The 20,969-nt window shown below is 41.1% G+C and overlaps 2 protein-coding genes across 2 annotated transcripts; one reads left to right on the plus strand and one right to left on the minus strand.

Moving 5' to 3' along the window:
• Positions 1-746: 746 nt before the first annotated feature.
• lsg1 (large 60S subunit nuclear export GTPase 1) lies at positions 747-10,332 on the minus strand. Its single transcript, XM_053635078.1, has 14 exons — positions 10,173-10,332; positions 9,223-9,349; positions 9,027-9,147; positions 7,444-7,530; positions 7,266-7,352; positions 7,098-7,158; positions 6,809-6,985; positions 4,310-4,636; positions 4,110-4,211; positions 3,256-3,399; positions 3,043-3,166; positions 2,867-2,946; positions 2,569-2,742; positions 747-2,476 (listed from the first exon to the last, which is right to left on the minus strand). Exons 1-14 carry the CDS (start codon positions 10,272-10,274, stop codon positions 2,297-2,299), a joined length of 1,893 nt encoding a protein of 630 aa, XP_053491053.1. The 5' UTR covers positions 10,275-10,332; the 3' UTR covers positions 747-2,296.
• Positions 10,333-13,631: 3,299 nt separating this feature from the next.
• On the plus strand, positions 13,632-16,061 carry fam43a (family with sequence similarity 43 member A). Its single transcript, XM_053634667.1, has one exon. The coding sequence runs from the start codon at positions 13,921-13,923 to the stop codon at positions 14,959-14,961; it is 1,041 nt and encodes a 346-aa protein (XP_053490642.1). The 5' UTR covers positions 13,632-13,920; the 3' UTR covers positions 14,962-16,061.
• The last annotated feature ends 4,908 nt before the right edge of the window (positions 16,062-20,969 follow it).

The following is a 20,969-nucleotide window of genomic DNA, read 5'->3' on the forward strand; positions in this document are numbered from 1 at the left end:
CAAATTCAGTCACTGAATGAATGTTTGGTCATTATGATCAGAACTGATGCTGGTAAAAGCATTTAAAAAAAGTCAGTGAAAGTGGGAAATTTTTTTTTTATATATGTATAATATTTCTATGACAGTTTTTTTACATGGACATTTTTGTCCTTTATGGACCTGAGTGGTAGGTTTTTTTTTTTTATCTGACACAGCATAAAAAATATGAATGCATCAGAATGAATGTTGTTGTCATATCAAAGGCTGTAATAATCAAAGAAAAAAAATTCTGCTTAGCATTTAGTATATGGAAAATATTTTTTTTCATAAAAAAAAAAAAAAACACATCCGTGGCATTATGTAAACAAACCAGCATAAAGGATTACAATTCTGAAAATGAATGACTGTTTGGTAATTATGATCAGAACTGATGCTGGTTAAAAAAAAAAAAAAATGTAAAAAAGAAGAAAAATCAATGTCAGTGAAAGTGGAAAATAATATGAATATATAATATTTTTGGACATGGACATTTTTGTCCTCTATGGACTTATGTGTAACTTTTTTCATTAACGCACAAGGGTTAAGTGCTGAAGCACGCGAGTTTGAATATGGAGATGTCCTTCATCTTCTCAACTTGGCCTGAATAGTTGTGTGTGGTTTTCATCTCTTCTTCTGTCCTCTATTCTCGGATGAAACAACACGTGTACACTCTGTCCGAGAAGAAACCATACTGTTTTGATTTGCAGACATGTAGTACAGTAGTATGATTTGTTTTAACTTGGGTTGTGTATAGATGGATCTAAATGGCTTGCATAACTACCTCTACACCCAAGATAATGGAATTTACCACAGCTGGAGTAATATTTGGACATGCGATATAGTACGGTACTTGTTTTTTGGATACACTAGTGTATAGCCAAATGTATGTGGACACCTGGCCATCATACCCGTACGTGGTTCTTCCTCAAACTGTTGTCACAAAGTTGGAAGCACACAATTTTAAAGGATGTCCCTGCATGCTGTAGCGTTACAATTTCCCTTCACTGGAACGAAGAGGCCCAAACCTGTTCCAGCATGACAAAGCGAGAGCCATGAAGACACAGTGTAACAAGGTTAGAGTGGAAGAACTTGAGTGTCCTGCACAGAGCCCTGACCTCAAAAATATTCTAATGAAAACATGAAACCAGTGTTTTTTTTTTAAAAGACATTTAATAACAAAACATTATAATCTGGTCACAAAACTTGTCAAATGTTTCAAGCTAAGGTTGCATAGCTTTAAACAGCAGCAAAAGCTACAAAAACAAGCAAAATGTTCACTAAAATGTAGCCTGCATGAAATCTCATGGAATATTTCATTACATCATAAATATATTAAGCTGAAGGGGTTCAAATGATCCAAAAAAAAAAAAAAGTTGGGCACCACAGATTTAGCCGAATCAGGTGTATTGGGAGCAGGAAAAACTTAAAAGGGACAGGAGGTAGTCCAGGACCGGGGTTGTGAGCCTGTGCGTTAGGTCATGCATTACATGTGCAGTGTGAGAGAAATCAACTTGAAAATGTAGGCATCTTCTATTCAAGGGACACTAAATATATATATATTTTTAAAACTAGAATCTGAATACTAAACCAATTTTTTTTAAAATTTAATTTCTATTGTATTGAGTAATCCCTCGTTATCCATTTTAAGAAAAGGCCCTATCTAAACATGACACTTGGAACGGGTAACTCCCTCTCTCTTTCTGTAACCATTTTATCCAGGTCTGGGTTGCGTTGAATCCGGAGCCTATCACGTGAACAGTGGGTGCGAGGCAGGAAAATCACCCTGGATAGGACAAGTCTTTTGCAGGGCACTGTGAACGCATACATTCTCACCTAAGCGTGAGACAAATCTCTTAGTCAATCTACCTACTGCCATGTTCCTGGAAGGTGTCAGGAAACTGGAGAACCTGGAGGAAACCCTCACAGACATGGGAACAAGCAGCATAGAGAGTCACCGGAGCTCAAGATCGAACCGGGGACCTTGCAGTTGTGACTGTACCCAAGATATATTTAGGATATACAGTTTACGTAATCCAAAACTTGGTCATAAAAAGAAAAAAAACAAACATTTTAGACACATCAAGAGGGGTGCTTCATTGATTATAAATGTGGCAACAATACAAAATCATTTTGGATCATGCAGAAATGTATTATTTTCATGGTGTAATTGCGAATGGATTCTTAGAAAGTGGCTTTTATTTGAAGTTCAGATATTTCCATCAGCCTCAGATAGGAACTGTTTCAGTGTCTTTGCTCGTCTTCCGTATCATGGCAACGTTCAAGCGTCCAGGTGTTTATTGAGTCTTCTCACTTTCTCCTTCTTGTTCCTGTTGCCATGCTTTTTCCAAGGTTTCCCAGCTTGCTGTTCTGCGCCTGCTTTTCCTTGCGCTTGTGGGCCACTGCCAGGTTTGTAGCCCATCACCATCTGCACTCCCTTTGTTAGTGCCCGGACGTTCTCCTGGGTGAAACATGTAGTGAAATGCTGAACAAAGTAGCAAAATGTTGACTAATTTAGGAAAATAATTTATTTCAGAAGACATGATTTGTTACCTGGTGAAAGAAAGTTTTATCAACAGTGTTTTCAATCTGTTTGATCTTGGGAGGTTTATTATTGGTACACGTGGAAGGACCACCCTTAATAGTTTGGTTTACAAACTTTAAGTGCTGAGGCTGGAAGTCTTTAGCATTGATGAGAGGAGGAGGGTGACAATAGAGCAGCTTTCCCTGCAAAGATTCATAAAAACAAAACGTGCAAAACCATAAGTGCGCTCTTTCATTTCAAGCAGTGAAATGTGTGGACGTGATCGTGAACAAGACAAACCCGAGTGGAAGTGGAATAAATACTTACGGTAACATAGTCTTTCAGGACATAGCGGGCAGATCTGGACTGGTCTGGCTGACCGTGTGCTGTCATGAAGCCCCTCATATCTGAACAGACACGTTTACATTGAAGTTGACACCAGGAAATAATTCACTTCCCTCATACTACAATGTGCGCTTATAACTTAACAATTAGTGGCCTACATCCATAAGCTGAAAGCAGTTCCTCAGAGGTGGGCGAGCGATCTGGCTCTTCGTCCTCTCTTGGTCTGACGATGTTGATGCCGTAGGTTCCCTCCAGCACAGCTCGTGGAATTGTCTGACAAACGTACTTAAGTTAAGGGTTTCACTTGCGGGTTATACACGAGAGCTTAAAAAGAAATTCCAATACTGTAAAAGTGGATGACGAGAGGATATGAGAGAGATGGCCGGGACGTGGTCTCGCATCTGGTCGATGGGGAGAATCCCGCTGCAGATCATCTCGGCTTTGGTGGACATGAAGGAAGGCATGACTAGGCCAGGACAGTCACACAGGCAAAGACCCGGTTCAACAAACAATGTCTACAACACACAAACAAATATTTAACATAGATTCAGAGGGCTGAGTAACATGAATAAAAATATGACTTTCTCTTGCATTTTGCAACGTCCATCTCAGTATTTGACCGTAATGAAAACGAACTAGAGAGATAGAGAGAGAGTGAGAGAGAGAGACAGTGAGAAAGAGAGAGAGAGAGACAGTGAGAGAGAGAGAGAGAGACAGAGACAGTGTGAGAGAGAGTGAGACAGTGAGAGAGAGAGAGAGACAGTGAGAGGAGAGAGAGACACAGACAGAGACAGAGAGACAGTGAGAGAGAGAGACAGAGAGATTTTGTTTTTGATTTGAGACACTGATCGTGACGACAATCGCGCAGATGGCAGATTGAGAAACGCATGTGAACAATGCTACTTGTAGCTACAAGTAGCATTGTTCACATGCGTTTCTCAATCTGCCATCTGCGCGATTCCACTCGGCAGTGGAAGTGAAGCATATTTGCAAGCTTTCATCACGTTCAGGTCTGTTCTGAGAATCCACCGATGTCGATATTAGCAACTGCACGAACCTTAGTATTTTTTAGCAATACATTTAAACAAATAAATATTTCATTATATATAATCACCATCTTCATTCAGAAGTGAAAAATCTCCCTTGCAGAACGTGCTGAAGTGTACAGCTGACCAGAGTCAGATGATATAATCGTTTTCCCAAGCGCATTTTAGTAAAAACATACCTGAAAGTGCTTTGTGTGTCCAGGTGTTGCTGACACCGAGACTTTCTTATTCCTAAAGATGGTGTTGATGGTGGAGCTTTTGCCAACATTCGGATAACCCACCTTAAACAGAGATAGGATCATGTCATGCTGATGAAATGAATAAACTCTGCGTGTGTGTGTGTGTGTGTGTGTGTAAATTCCCTTAAATGCAAGCTCACCAGTCCTACTGTGAATTGGCCGTTCTTACACTTGGGTCCAGTATGTGCAGATTTGAACATTTCTAGCAGTTCGTCTTTGCGCAGCAGACGGCTCGAGTTATAAAAAGAAGCACAAGCTGAAGAGGCTGCACACTTCTCTTCGTCCTTTTCGTCTCCTGATCCCTCAGAGCAGGTTTGCCAGTCTACATCTGAAGTGCAGTCTTCAAAACTCGCTGTCGTGTCCTCTTCTTCGTCATCTTCCTCGTACTCTCGACTCCTTTCCTGCGAGGCCTCGGCCGCCCTACATTCTGCATCGCTTGACTCCTGAAGGTCATCGAGATCTTCTCCCTTTAATGCCAGGCAGGAGATAATCGCAGGGTGAAATATGAAATATCGGTCAGATTACATTAAGCATACTGGTGCAACTTACTTTGATTCACATGCTTTTAGGAGTTTATTCAAATTTATTCTAGAAGAAAATTTCAGAAAGCTCTAATGCCGACATATCAAAGAGTTTACTCTTAACTGAGGTAAAAATCAATAACAAAAGAATGTAATAAGTGGTATAAACAAAGTATAACAGCACTTTATCCGACCAGTTTGCATTCGAATATTCCGTCCATAGAAGAAAAAAAAAATAATTCAGATACATTAAATAAGAGCAGAGGCAGAAAAAGGGGGTTGTTGCTGTTCATCTCCAACCAGATCTTTAAACAAGCTGGAAATAACTAGCTAGATACACCACATGGTCAAAAGTTTGTGGACACCCGACAAGGACATCTATATGCGCTTGCTGAACATCCTGTTCCAGATTTCTTCCTCCTTTGCTGTTATAATAACGTCCACTCCTCCGGAAAGGTTTTCCACTAGATTTTGGGCCGTGGCTGTGGGCATTTATACTTGGATACCCTTGTCTATTTATTTTTAACTGGCAAAGTCACATCCAAATCAATTTAATTGAGAAACATCAGCATCTGTTCTGTAGAAATGATTACACGCACACACACACATATGCATATACAGACATAACCATACATACATACATACATATGCGGGGGGGGGGATACCACAAATGACCAACGTTAAAGAACGTTGCTGCAAAGCCGTTGTTGGCAATTACAGCTTCAAGACGTCTATGGTAAGAAGTAATACGGTTTTTGCACCATTTGGTTTGATTTTGGCTCATTCCTCCCATAAAATTGCCTTCGAATCCAAAAGAGGGTCACTCTGATGGACTCAATTTCAAAACCCTCCATAAATAAAAGTCAGGAGATTGGCTAACCACAAGAGCACCTTCTCCTTCTTTTTTTTTTTTTTTTTGGTAACCAGTCTTGAGTTAGTTCGGCTGTATGTTTGGGGTTGTTGGCTCGTTGAAACGGCCATCTTCACACCCCCGATGAGATCAAATTCTCCTTATAACGTGTCCTTATACCGTGGGTTACAGAGAAACAGCTCTATACCATGATGCTCCCACCTCCATGCTTCACTGTGGTTATGGGGATTTTGGGATCATATGCACGACCTTCTTTCTCCAAACATGAGACGAAATCTTGCCAAAAACAGTTCTGTTTTTGTTTCGTCTGAGCAGAGAATGCTGCTCCAAAAGAGGTGTGGTTTGTCTAAATGCTTTTAGACATGCATCTCCGTGCTTCTTTTGAACAACAGAGTTTTGTGTGAGGTGAAGGAATGGAGATGACTGCAATGCAGTTCGGTGTTTAATCGAGCTCTGTGTAACTCCCGTTCCTGCTGCTTTCAGGTGGTCCTGCATCTCTCTGACTTCTCTCTTACCTTGGGAAATCTTGCACGGCTCACCTGTCTGGGGACGACGTTCCATCGGCATATTATCCAAGCAGTTTTACTGACAGGGGATGTGTAAGAACTTTGACTCTGTAGAGTTTTCATTTCGGGTGTTGTTTAATAATATTCTCCCTGAGGACCTTCACGGTCTGCACTTATATAGTGCTTTTTTAACCTTAGCGGTTCTACAAAGAGCTTTACACTGGTTCTCATACACCCATTCACACACACACCAATGGTAGCAGAGCAACTTGGGGTTCAGTGTCTTGCCCAAGCACACTTTGGCATGTGGAGTCATGCGGGCTGGGAATTGAACCGCCAACCCTACGATTAGTGGACAACCTTCTCTACCAACTGTGCCACAGCCGCCCCAACTCGTGAACCCCTTTGCTTCCCATGCGATGTCTTTTATAATGACACCAGGTGCAATTTGTGTGAGAATAAATTTTATTTATTATTATTATTATTATTATTATTATTATTATTATTATTTTACCTTTACATATATATTTAGCAGCACAGTGCCCGAATAATCTACATCAATTTCGTTGTTTTTTTTTTAAACATATGTTTGTGTTTATGAATAGATCAAAAGACGTTTATAAATTTGAAGTGGATTTTTGCACTTGTATATTATACAACAACAGCAACAACAACAACCCTGTCCGAATCTTTACTTTACCCTCGCTCTATACGGGTCGCCGAAACGAACATAGTGCTCACCTTTTCTTCGGCGTCCAGCCGCTGTGCCTCAGCCAGCGCAGACCAGAATGCTGCTCTGATGCCTTCTTTCTGAAAATGCTTGGCCCAGGCACGACGCTGCTCTCGGGTAAGCAGATCTGCTTTGTTCAACAGTAGCATGTTCACCTTGTGACTGGAGACCTCTTCGACGTATTTCTCCTGATGGCCGATTAAAACAACAGCGTGTTGCAGTAAACGGAGACAGAAAATTCTAGTAAATCAATGTTAGAAAAACGATAAATAGATAAATAAAACAAATGTATTTACGTACTAGATCAGGACATCGGAACAGCAAAGGGTTTCTGGCATCGACTATCTGGACCACAACATCACTAGAGAGAAAATATTGCTGAATAATTACAAAGCTGACTCAAAGCACCAGTGTAGTAGGACGACATTTATACATAAAACACGGCTAAAATCACATTAGAGAAAGTACCTTCTCTCGATAACTCTCCAAAGCTGCCTCCAAAAATCCAGGTTCCTCTCAAAAGGGGTAAGAATCAGTTTCTGTTCCTCCTCCAGCCTTATCCAGCAAAAACGGGCAAATAATTGGAACAAATCAAGTCTAACAAAGAAGCGATAAATAGCCGAAAAACAGAAACGAGTTCCCTCACCTTGCCAGCTCTCGTCTCCATGTCAGGAAGCTGTCTCTTTCGGCCTGCTGGAGGAGCTCGGGGCTTGTGTTCTCATCCCAGTGCGGTCTGTAAACAAAAACACATCGCGATAAAGGACTTTCAAAAAGGAGTCAGTACAACACGTAGCTCTATTCCACCAGAAGGCCTGGCGTGGCAACCGACCCATAATCAGCCGTAATGTTGTTACTATTGCCACCGGTACACAGTGCATACTTTTGGTATTTTTCAACACATTTACTAATTAGCTAGTCAAAAGTATTTGCAAGTAATGCGTATATATTCCAGCTTTTCAGAGAAGGGACTTCCTGTCAGAAGGGACTAGTAGAACTCGGCGCCAATGACGTTGACGGGGATGCCTCCGCCTCTTCCTCCGCAGACGAGTCCAGTCCTTCAATTCAATTTTATTTGTATAGCACTTTTTACAATGGACATTGTCTCAAAGCAGCTTTACAGAAACATATAAACACAGGATACCGATTTTAAGTGTGTGAATTTTTCATATTGAGCGAGCCGGTGGCGACGGTGGTGAGGGAAAAACTCCCTAAGATGATATGAGGAAGAAACCTTGAGAGGAACCAGACTCAGAAGGGAACCCATCCTCATCTTGGTAACAACAGATAAAATCAAAGGAAAGTTCATTAAGGTTTTTATATGAAGTCTGTTTTTTGAACTAGTCCACTGTTCACTAAAGGAGACCTGAGTGCAACCCTGCATGTGGTAATTTCGGTCCTAAGGCCATTGCAGCAACCGTAGTTTCAGCAACCACAGCGAGAACGTCCATGTGGAAATGAGGTCCAATACCATTTTCATGGTACCTCAAGCAGCACCGTCCTAAGCAATCTCCAGGCTGTAGCCTCCAGTTGATGAGAGCTCCATCCAGAGGTAGGGCATCAAAATGGATCAGACAATCCTTCTTGTTATTAACTTGTGTGCCAGAATGAGGAGTTTTTAAAACACACGTCAAACGTGAAGGAAGAAGTACTGTTTCAGACATCTGACCTTACTGTGAAGTTGACGCTGTTTGGATAAATTACGAAATTGAATTATCTGCTGGTTACGATCATAACTGCATATATAAAATGCTAAACATTCAGCCACCCGTTCTCGACGAGGATCTCAGACGGACGCGCGGACAACCCGAAAACACAACCCTTCCCTGATTCGGTGGTGGAGCCGTACAAACATACCGGTGTTGCATTTTGTATTGCAGTAACGTGGATCTAATCGCTACCACTAATACCTTTTTTCTTGTAGTGCTGAAAACCAACCAAAAAAAACCCAGCATTCTTTACCGTCGGCCTCGTTCCAAGATCTTTATTGTTAGAGCGTAACGGTTATTGATGGAGTCTTTCGTAAGAGTTCTCTCAGTACAGGTAATCATGTCAAAATTCTCGTCAGATGTGTCAGATCGGTTCCTTTAACCAGAATATCACAGTCCTGTTGCTGAACGCGCAATAAGTGTATTTATTCAACTGTATGTTTTTCCTTCAGGTTCACTCTACACGAGGGTTAAAGGGTTAACCGAGTTCAATAATACTGCTTCAAAAGCAGTGCTTACAGACCTTCGTGGTATGCGGAGGAACTGTCTGTTGTCATCATGGAGCTTCTTCAGTCTCTTGGATTCCTCAGCTGTCAGTAGGCCACTCCTGGCTTCAGCTGGCACCAATCTGATGTTCAGTTTCTCTGAAACATTAAAGCCAGTTACAGACACTGTACTTTACCAAGACGTCTGGAGAGAGGAAGTGCGGAAGGATCTACCTGCAGTAAATTCTGTTCCTGCCAGTTCAGCCGTGGCCAGAAAATCGTCCAAAGAGCTCTGCTCCGTTACAGACTGCAAATTCAGGCGACCCCAATCATATCCGTCATTCAGTTCGCTGGTGTGGAGCTGGTTCGGGGGTGGGGGGGATGACGACATGTTATATCAGATAGCAGTTACGTTTATTTTAGAAACTATAACAAAGTACGTATATATAATAATTCATTAAAACAACACAAAATTGCACGGGCAAGAGTGCTGTCATAGTAAAAAAACAAAACATTTATATTTCAGACACTATAAGGGAAGAAATTATTTTGGTTTATTATTGCTGTTGATAAAAGCAGTTCCCAAAGAAGCCACAGCTGGATAGAGTGCTGTACGTTGGCATGGCAACTCAGCCTGACTGACAGCCTGTAAATCTAGTAATGGTTTCAATGTAATGGAATATTGTTAGAACAACTGTTAGAGATGTTTACAGTTGCAATCAAAATGATTTAACCTCCATTGCAAATCAGGCGGCTGTATCGACTCTCGACTTGAGAAAACACAGTGGACCAACACCAGCAGATGACATGACACCCCAAATCATCACTGACTGTGGAAACTTCACACTGGACTTCAAGCAACTTGGATTCTGTGTCTCTCCACTCTTCCTCCAGACTCTGGAACCTTGATTTCCAAATGAAATGCACAATTTACTTTCATCTTCCCCATGATTGTGGTTGTGTGTATTGAACCAGACCGAGAGATTAAAGCCTCAGGAAACCGTTGCAAATGTTTTGAGTTAATTAGCTGGTCGCCATTTCTGTGTTATTTCTTACATGACCATAACTAGTGTACACACTCCCATCACAACTCTGAGTGACTCGGCTATCTACTATAGCTAACCCGTTAGCAATAACAGAGAACTACTGAAGAAAGTCTTGTTGCTATAACGTTAGCTTTATACCCATGTGTCGTTTCTTCTGTGTCCTCGGGCTGCATTGAGTCTCTCCTTCATTAAAGCTCTTCCTAAACCCGTACCATCTCCACGACCCTTCTTCTTCCCCATCCTGACGCATGTGTAAATCCCTAGTACACTTCCTCCACATACCACACCATGCGTGTGGCGAAAGTCCCAAATGCGTCCTCGTTGTAAATAAAGTGCACTACGTAGGGCGCAGAAGCTGTTATTCTTCCCTAAGAGTAGTGCACCTATATAGGCAATAATAGGTTATTTAGGACGCAGAGGAAGTTATGTGGAATGTTCCATGTTGACATGCAGAGGGTAGAGTGATTGCGAATATAAACTATCAAACAAAACACACACAAAAAAAACTTTATCTGAGGTAAAGCGTTTGCGATGAGCTATGTGTGCATCTTTAAAAAGCGTTTGTTCACTTGAGAATGATTAAATAAAGGATATAAGGATTTAAAGGGGGGAACAAAATGATAAACACCCTTTTGGTTGCGTCTAGTGTGCCAGTGTTAAGCGTAGTCTAAAATCTTCCTCCAGTAAAATAGTTCCAGCTTCACAGGAATACTGCTGCGGGCCAAATAAAACCAATATAGATATAAAACAATATGAATAAATAAATAAATAGTTGTCCACCATAGGGCAAAAAAAAGAAGACTGAAAAAACAAGTTTGGTGGGTTTATTTATATATATAATATATATATATATATATATATATATATATATATATATATATATATATATATATATATATATATATCCGCCTCCCTTTTTTTGTCCCCTCAATTACCATTGTTTATATTGTAACCTGTTGTCTGCTTCCCCCTGGCGTTGACTGATGACTGTTTTCTGTTTTAATTATAAATCTAGTCTTTATTTAACATGGAATATTATTCCCAGTTTTGCATTAAAATAACCAATTAAGCTATTAAATTTCCATAAACAATTTTGCTATTAAGTTTTTTTTTAATCAGTAATCCAGCTACAAAAAAAAAAGAAAGAAAATTCGCTGTTCCTATCAGAGTTAATATACAGTAAATGGCCAAAAGTTTGTGGACACATGACCATCACACCTATACGTGCTTGTTTGAACATTTTCTGGGAAGGCTTTCCAGAAGATTTTGGAGAATGGATGTGGTTCAGATTTGTGATCAAGAGCATTAGTGAGATCAGGCACTGATGTCAGGTGAGGAGGTCTGGGGTGCAGTTCATCCCAAAGATGTTCGGTGGGGTTGAGGTCAGGGCTCTGTGCTGGACACTTGAGTTCTTCCACTCCAACCTTCACAAACCATGTGTTCACGGAGCTCGCTTTGTGCACAGGGCTATTGTCATGCTGGAACATGTTTGAGCCTTTCAGTTCCAGTGAAGGGAAATTGTAACTCTACAGCATACAAAGACATTTTATACAATTTTGTGTTTCCAACTTTGTGGCAACAGTTTGGGGGGAAAACAATATATGGGTGTGATGATCAGGTGTTCACATACTTTTTACCATGTATGTAGTGCATTTGGTTGTCGGGCTAAGACAGTAATCTGTACGTTTAGTATATGTTTGGATCCTTTTATATTTTCTAGGAAGAATCAAGTCTTTCTCAACACCATGAATCATAAAAAAAAAAACTTGGCAGGTAATGAGAAAGTTGAAACATAGAAAAGAAGATAGGTTTTGATACACATATTACTTTTCTCCATATAAATGTTTTTTCTTTTGACTTTTTTTCTAGTGAAGTGAAATGTCAAATATTTTGGTTATGTTTTTTTTTTTTAACTGTAACTTTTTCCATGAAAACTAAGAGTATTAATTTTAGTGTTACCTGATGTATAGTTATGAACAGAGGTGAGTAGAGTAGCCATTTTTTTTTTTACTCAAGTACAGGTAAAACTACATATAAAAATAATTACTCAAGTAACAGTAAATTTTAATAATGACTTGAGTAAGAGTAATAAAGTATCCAATGAGAAGACTACTAAAATAGCACGTTACTAGTTACTTCGGATCTGATTAAACTGAAGGGAAGATCCTGTATCTCAGACTACATGGAGAATTGTGATGGATGTGATGGGTACAATAACACAAAACTGATTATTAAAACTCATATATTCATTAATATTTAACAGTATCGGAGGAATGCCAGTGAATGTACTGAAGAAAAAGGAAGCACGTTACTACCCACCTCAGGTTATGAAGCATGGACACACACATTCACACCAGAGGGAAATGTAGGATAGCCAATCCACCTCCTCTTTATCCGGTGGGAGGAACCCAGACAAACTGATGTGGGGAGAACATGGGACAGGTAGTAACCCAAACTCAGGACTGAACCGGGGACCCTGGAACAGTGCATCAGCATCACTAATAATAATAACAATACTACTACTACTACTACTACTATTACTACTACTAATAATAATATAAACAGAAGGTAATTTGGCCTGTAATTTTCTCAGAGGAGGACAGAGAAAAACATTGACATCACATAGTAGCACCTGAAAAATAAGAAATAACCCCAGGACCCCGTGTACATTTAATGCAGTCTGAATAGGGCTTTCAATACAATACAGAGAACAGCCCTCATGTGAGTTTGTGATACCTCCTAACTCCAGTAGATGGCAGCATTCCCTCGTTTTTTAAATTTATTATTATTATTATTATTATTATTATTATTATTATTATCCATCCATCCATCCATCCATTTTCTATACTGCTTATCCTTCAGGGTACAAGGCGGAGTACACCCTGGACGGGGTGCCAATCCATCGCAGGGTACAATCACACACATTCATACACTACGGACACTTTGGACATGCCAATCAGCCTAGCATGCATATCTTTGGACTGGGGGAGGAAACCGGAGTACCCGGAGGAAACCCGGACAGAACGTGCAAACTCTGCACACACAGGGCAGCGGCGGGAATCGAACCCCCGACCCTGGCGGTGTGATTATTATTATAACAACAATAATAATACAGGTACACTAGTGGCCCACATAAAACCGAATCGTTCTCTTGTGATCACATTTCTAAATTTCAGTGCAAATAAAGCATTCGCCTACTAAACTAGACCCCCTATCCCTAAAGCACTGTAAAATAAAAACCCTCTTAACACCTTATGTGATGCCGGTTCTACAGTTTAACAGTGCCCTTGCTTTAAAGACACTCAGTCCGGATTGATCAATGTCTTGGGTTTACATTGTTCTAAACATAGGCTACACGTTGACCAGAAAAATCACTGAAGCAAACCAGCACGGGTGGAGGAGGAGTTGTACTTATTTTAAACAATCTGATATTTACAAAGGAATAATAATTATAAACAAATAAAAACCATTAAAGATACAGAAAATCCAGAATGTAAAACGAAAATATGTGAAACATCTCACAGGTGACATTTCTGGTTCGTTCCAAGGAGGACACTCAGACTCCACACCCCCTCTGAGACTCGGAGTTGGTTCAGTCCAGTGTATAATTACAGGCGTTTGGGGCTGGTGCACTTAGTTGACGGCTCCTTATGATGCAACGGGAGGGAGTGAAGGAGTGAAGGAGTGAGAGAATGAGGGAGGGAGGGACAGCTGATAAGAACTTCTGATCTGCTAAGGAAGTGAGTGCTAGGTCATTTTAGTCATGTAAGGACTTGTGAGAAGGTTCCTTTTTTTTCCTACACAGACGCTGTTTGTTGGTGTTTAGATGCAGTAGGATTCTTCTTCTTGGTGTAGCTTTGCCTGCCCTGTGCACAAGAAGACTATAATGTTGCCTTGGAAGAAGAACAAGTTTGACCTGATCGAGGAAGACAAGCAGTCCAAGCACAAGGGCTACGCGGTGAGTCTGAACTACTCCGCGCTCACCACGCTGGCTAAGGCGTGTCCGGAGAGCGCGCTGAACCGGGTCGGCAGCATGTTCAAATCCAAGAGGAAAAAGGTGAAGATCACGAGCGAGGACCCCACGTACACGGTGCTGTATTTGGGTAACGCTACCACCATCCAGTCGAAGGGTGAGGGGTGCACGGACGTGGCCGTGAGCAAGATCTGGAACAAGAGCGAAATGGGAAAGAGCGGCACGAAGATGCGGCTGACGGTGAGCTCACACGGAGTGCGCATGGTGCACGTGGACGAGCAAGCGCGCAGACCTGGACACCTGTACTTGCTGCACCGGATCACCTACTGCGTTGCTGATCCACGCCTGCCCAGGATCTTCGCCTGGATCTACCGGCACGAGATGAAGCACAAGGCGGTGATGCTGCGCTGCCACGCAGTGCTCGTGTCCCGGCCGGAGAAGGCGAAAGCCATGGCGCTGCTGTTGTACCAGACGTCAGCCACGGCGCTCGCGGAGTTCAAGAGGCTGAAACGGCGCGATGACGCGCGGCACCAGCAGCAGCAGCTGATCGGAGAGCAGACCATCCCACTGGTGCCGCTGCGCAAGCTGCTGAACGGCCAGTGCTGCTACAAGCCTCCAGTGGAGCGCAGCAGGAGCGCGCCCAAACTCGGCTCCATCACCGAGGACCTGCTCGGCGAAGAAGCCGAAGCAAAAGCCACGCAGTTTGAATGCGAGGACGTTCTGGACACGGATGAGGAGCGCGCAGGCACCGAGAAACCCGGGCTGTGCCAGCTCATTAACGATTTGGGCGAGATGGGCATCGGGAACGACGTGCGGACTCTAAAAGCGGACCTCAGGGTGACCAGGCTGCTGTCTGGAGAGAGCACCAGCAGCGAGTCGTCTCTAGAGAACAATCACGATCCTGCGGTCGTGTCCGGCGATGCCAACGAGCGCAAGACGCCAGAAGTCGGCTGAACTCCGCAGTGACGTGTTTCCGTCCGGTTTTTCCGACTGTTTGGTTGTGGAGAATGTTCGCCTGTAGTCTTTTGTGCCACTGTTATCCGTTTCACTTGAAAGAGCGCTCGTGCGCTTAAAAGTTTTGTGACTCCGACTTTGGACTGCATGAATAAGCCATGTTTCCATCCAAGGGGTCTTATCTTACATTACATCCAAGGTGTTGTTGTTTTTTTGTTTGTTTGTTTTTAATGGGGTAGATGGTTTGCAAAGCTTGAGAGAGAGAGAGAGAGAGAGAGAAAATATATCAAATGAGAATTTTTTTGAAAAGGAAGTTATCCAAATAATTTATCCAAATTATTACTGTGGAATGATGCATTCAAAAATATAGCAAATAAGTAAAATATAGAGTAAAATAATTGGCTTATTCTTTATATTTGATTAAGAATTATGCAGCAAAAACAACAACAACAACGTAAATATGAATGGAAATACTCGTGATGAAACCCTTGATTAATTGTGCAAGTTTTCCCCTGGTCTGAAGTTTGAAACCTTGCAGGTCAACATGAAAAGGAAGGCTGATGACTGCTATGTCTAGCCACTGAAACTAAATAAAGCATGTGGTTTCCTGATTCAAGACTCCGTCTAAGTTCAGGCAGTGAAGTGTTACAGAAGTGGTGCACAAGTAAGAACATGAACACGGCTGATGAAGGAAAAAAAAAAGGCGTATTTTGTATCGTTTATTATTATTTTTTGATTGTTCACTTGGTGGCATAAGTTTAATTTGACATTTGGATGGAACCCCGGCTGTAGGGAGAAGAACAAACCAAGGCGCAGTCAACCTCAGGTTGAGCTGGGACAAGGAGTAATGCGGAATAAATAAAAAAAAAAAACACTTTCCTTTTCTCCTGTCACATGAAAAGTTTTATGTTCAAGATTGTTTACCCAAGTCACTTCCTCAAAGGAAATGTTTCTCTTTTAAACAACAACCCTTATATAATGGGTTATATATATTTTATATTAGGGTTCTTGTCTAAAAGAGAAACATTTCTTTGAGGAAATGAATATATAAGTGTGTGGTGTTTATATATCTATATCTATCTATCTATCTATCTATCTATCTATCTATATATATATATATATATATATATATATATATAGAGAGAGAGAGAGAGAGAGAGAGAGAGAGAGAGAGAGAGAGATAAATAAATAAATAAATAAATATATATATATTTGATATATATTATATATATATACACACACACAATGTTAATTTGAGGACTCACTTCAACTATCCAAATAATGTTCAGGACATTTTCCATTTTCTGGTCCTTTGTTTGCACTGTTGCGTATCGACTTCGTTATGTTAATGATACTGTATACAACATTGTTTCCTTTTAAATGTTCTTATTAAAAAACAACAACAATGTTCTTATCTTTGCTGTGCAAAAGACAAAAGAAAATCTAATGTATTGAGATGTAAATATTCATAATGTGTATTATTTTCTAAAGAGGTTCATGTTAATTGTTTTTGTGTATCTTGAACAATGACCATAAATAATAATTAAACAAAACAAAAACAAAAAAAATATCACAGAACATCCTTGATTATTCAGATGAATATGTAACGGGCTGGTACAGAGGTGGCCATGATTTCTCCATGCGGAATACAGATTGTTTGGATTTGTCACGTTACACGTCAGATTCGAGTTATTCTCTGTCTCGCTCAAGCGTAGCTAAATAAAAACAGGATTAGCTGAACTGAATTCACACAGAGACGCTGAGATACACTTGCACATAGCGATAGGCCTACGCACCCATCACTGCAGTAGGTTGGTTTTCAGGTGAAATGTTTAGTCTCTGGTCCTCACAGCTGCTCCATTTTCCTGACTACTTCGCCGAGAGAAAAGACTCCGAAAGCAGTTACATGGATGCGAACATTAACATTCCAGGCAGAGCGACTGTATCTGCCATCTTGCTATAGTGGCACTGAATCAAACTCTAAAATCCATACACAGTTTGATAGAAACTTCTTTCATAGATGAAAGAAACTAGAGCAACAGTCACGTTCTGTCTGCGAATTTCCACCTGAAACTAGGCAAGAGATCATCACGAGAGACCTCCTTGTATGTACACTGTGTAACTGCTGAGTGTAAAGCACCAGTTAACACTATGACCAGCTTCCACATACGTATATTAACTTGAAATCTCAGAAGGCAGAAGGCAACCAATCTATCCATCCCTTATTGTAAACATTCTGTAGTGGTTTTCATGCAGTTGAATGGACAAATGGGCAAAAGCACAGCTCAGGCTAAAATGCTAACACCATCAGACAGCTTACAGTATACAGGGGATATACAGGACGCTGATGCCTGCAGCTGTAACCATAAGAGTACCTGTGTTACATGCTTAGACACCGGATGAGGGAAATGTAATGGGAATAAATCGCTAAATATAATAAAACAAAGCCTGCTTAGCGGAAATACTAAGTTTCTAAAAGCAAGCACAGTCATCCTGCTATAAACTAGCATATAGGTTCACTATTCACTGTTGTTCACAACTTGGGAAACTGTTTAGGAGAACTAAAAACACAGCTAAAAACAACAATTATTGCCACACGCTCTGGCGTTTTTATGTAGTTCAGTCACTAATTAAGCAACTTAGCTTAGCTAGATTAGGAACCAAGGCGTAATGTCATCTTCCCTAATGCAGTAGAACAAATTTGTACTTTTATCATTTATATCTAATTACAAAGTATATAAATAATACATAAATAGTCTGTCTCATCACTTGAACGTGATGACATGGCAGTCCTTGCTAGTTCTATTTGTAGTTGAAATCTACTGGCGGCGAAGTTTTGTGTACATGTGCAGGAATGGGGGGGTGGGTTTAAGGAATGATAAAACATTCAAGTGTTGTTGAACACCAGAGAGCTGTGCTGCATTTGAGGCAAAGTTGCAACGTGTAATTCCCTGCCTGAGAAGGTAAGTCCCACCATTACCACATACAAGGCGTCATGTACACAACACAGCAAAAAAAAAAAAACAAACAAAAAAAACCAAAATAAAATAAAAACATTAATTTAACACTGTTAGTTGGGGCTCCATTGGAACATATTTTGATGCAGGTCTTTTAATGCCACAAAGACAGTGCATGCTTAAATAATGCATATGAGAAATTAGTCTCACGTAAGATAAAGACACACATTTACTAGCTCTCTCTCATACAGACCTAGCACACCAATCAGCCATAACATTAAAACAGGTGAAGTGAATAACATTGATTATCTCATCATATACCTGTCAAGGGGTGGGATATATTAGGCAGCAAGTGAACAGTCAGTTCTCAAAGTTGATGTGCTGGAAACAGGAAAAATGGGCAAGTGTAAAAAGATCTGAGTGACTCTGACGAGGGCCAAATTGTGATGGCAGACGGCTGGGTCTGAGCTGCTCCAAAACAGCAGGTGGTGTGGGGTGTTCCCGGTATGCAGTAATTAGTACCTAACAAAAGTGGTCCAAGGAAGGACAATCAGTGAACCGGTGACACGGTCATGGGCGCCCAAGGCTTACTGATGCGCGTGGGGAGCGAAGGCTAGCCCGTCTGGTCCAATCCCAAAGAACAGCTACTGTAGCACTAATTGGTGAAAAAGTTCATGCTGGTTATGACAGAAAGGAGTCAGAACACACAGTGCATCACAGCACACTGCGTATGGGAATGTGTAGCTGCATAGCTGTTGACCCCTGTACACCACCGAAAGCACCACCAACGAGCACATGAGCATCAGAACTGGACCATGGAGCAATGAAAGAAGGTGGCCTGGTCTGATGAATCATGTTTTCTTTTACATCATGTGGACGGCCGTGTGTGTGTGTGTGTGTGTGTGTGTGTGTGTGTCATTCCCTGTTGAAGAGATGGCACCAGGATGCACTATAGTAAGAAGGCAAGCCGGCTGAGGCACTGTGATGCTCTGGGCAATGTTCTGCTGAGAATCCTTGAGCCCTGGCATTCTTGTGCGTGTTACTTTAACACGTACCACCGACCTAAACATTGCTGCAGACCACGAACACCCCTACATGGCAACGGTATTCCAAATTCCCCAGATCTCAATCCGATCGAGCATCTGTGGGATGTTCTGGACAAACAAGTCTGATCCACGGAGGCCGCACTTTGCAACTTACAGGACTTAAAGGATCTGCTGCTAATGCCTTAGTGCCAGATACCACAGCACACCTTCTGAGGTCTTGTAGAGTCCATGCCTCGATGAGTCAGAGCTGTTTTGACGGCACAAAGTGGACCTACACAATATTAGGCAGGTGGTTTTAATGTTATGGCTGATCGGTATGTATGTTTGGGTCAGACGCTGCAGATCGTCCACGTTGTTATGTACTGAAATCTTAGACACGTTGCGTGCTATTTGATCCTAGGATTACACATTGATGTGGTATGCCTTCTGCCTGAAAAATAACTCTCTTGAGTGAAACAAGACCCTCCCTGATCAAATTCTATATCTGTTTTTTCCTGCCACACGATGTGGACACAAAACAGTACATCGCACATAAACGGATATCCCCAGCTTCCTCACGGATATTTCGTAAGATACCTAATTCATTTGTTTTTTTGTTTTTTTTCCAAAACATTCATTCGTTCATCGTCAGTCACCAATTTATCCTGGTTTGGGCCATTCATTTCATTTTCCTCACTAGCAGATGACTCCTTAGTTCACCATACACAGCTGCTTTATTATTACTAAAAAAAAAATTCTTGACTCAAGGTGACCTATGGTATTTAAAACTACCAAAAACCAGATGATCATGAAACAATGAATGTCATAAAAGGTACAAAGCACACAGTAATCTCAGAAAAGAGATGAACAGATAATACTCAAATGTAACCTTCTTTGTTTTTGATTCCTCTATGGGGAACAATTCAACAGTACAGCCATTTCATGAGTGAGGGCAGGAGTAGCACTAAAACATCTGCATGTGGGTGTGATCCTCAAGCACAAACAACACTCACCCGGACATCAACGCTCTCTGAACATCCTGTCCTGTGCTTGTAATGCCCACCTTAAACGAATCTCAGTCAGGAACATTGTCCTTAATTATCAAACACTGATGACATGCTAGTGCTCAGAGAGGAGGGGGCATGGTAAGGGACCCCACTGGGTAGGCATCTCATTTATCAGTATTTCTGACACAAAAGCCTCCCCCTGGAGAGTAATAGATTTCAGCAGAGTTATTTTGGTCTTTCCGTTTGCACGGCTAATAATAGCAAGAGAGCAGGAAGAGTTACCAGAGAGACTACAGTCTGCAAACTCAGATTGAGAGATTTCATGGAAATCTCTTGTCTCTGATGACTTGTTTTTTGTTGTTTCACAGCAAGCTTTCACACTTCCTGTGATGCGCTACATGCAACAAAGAAATCCGTTTCGAGTCCTTATTAAAGAAGGGGAGCTGCTCGAGGGGCTGTGATTGAAGATGGGTAGGTATTATGCTTGGAAAATGTGAACGTCTTCCGAACTGAACCCTCAAAAGGCTGAAGGAACATCAGATTGTAAATGTTTCTAAAATGATTAAACAAGTGAAGTAGGTAGACGTTTCACTTTCTCCAGCAAGATTTGTCATCTTTCACCATAAAGGTAATCATGAAACCAGACATATGAGGCATGTGTTCCAATGAAACTTTCAGTACTGAAAAAAAGACCAATGAATAAGGAGAGATTGGTGAGATGTAATAAATAAACTGTGACACAATGAGAAAGACAACGCCACACCACCAGTCCACCAGTCACTGTCTATTGGCCAGTTCTTAATGTTATTCTTTACTATTTAAAAAAAATATATAGTAGTTAATTTCAAAGATATGAACATAATTACGAACCCTGCAAAAAAAAAAAAGGATCCTTTGCAAGGACAATAAAACAGACCACTATTAATTAATTAATTAATTAATTATATTTGCCATAGCAACAGTGGCCAGATAACTGAAACAGTATATATACAGCACATTTTTATCTCAATTTACATCAA

The sequence above is a fragment of the Ictalurus furcatus genome, chromosome 10 (genome assembly GCF_023375685.1).
Source record: "Ictalurus furcatus strain D&B chromosome 10, Billie_1.0, whole genome shotgun sequence".
NCBI lineage: Eukaryota > Metazoa > Chordata > Actinopteri > Siluriformes > Ictaluridae > Ictalurus > Ictalurus furcatus.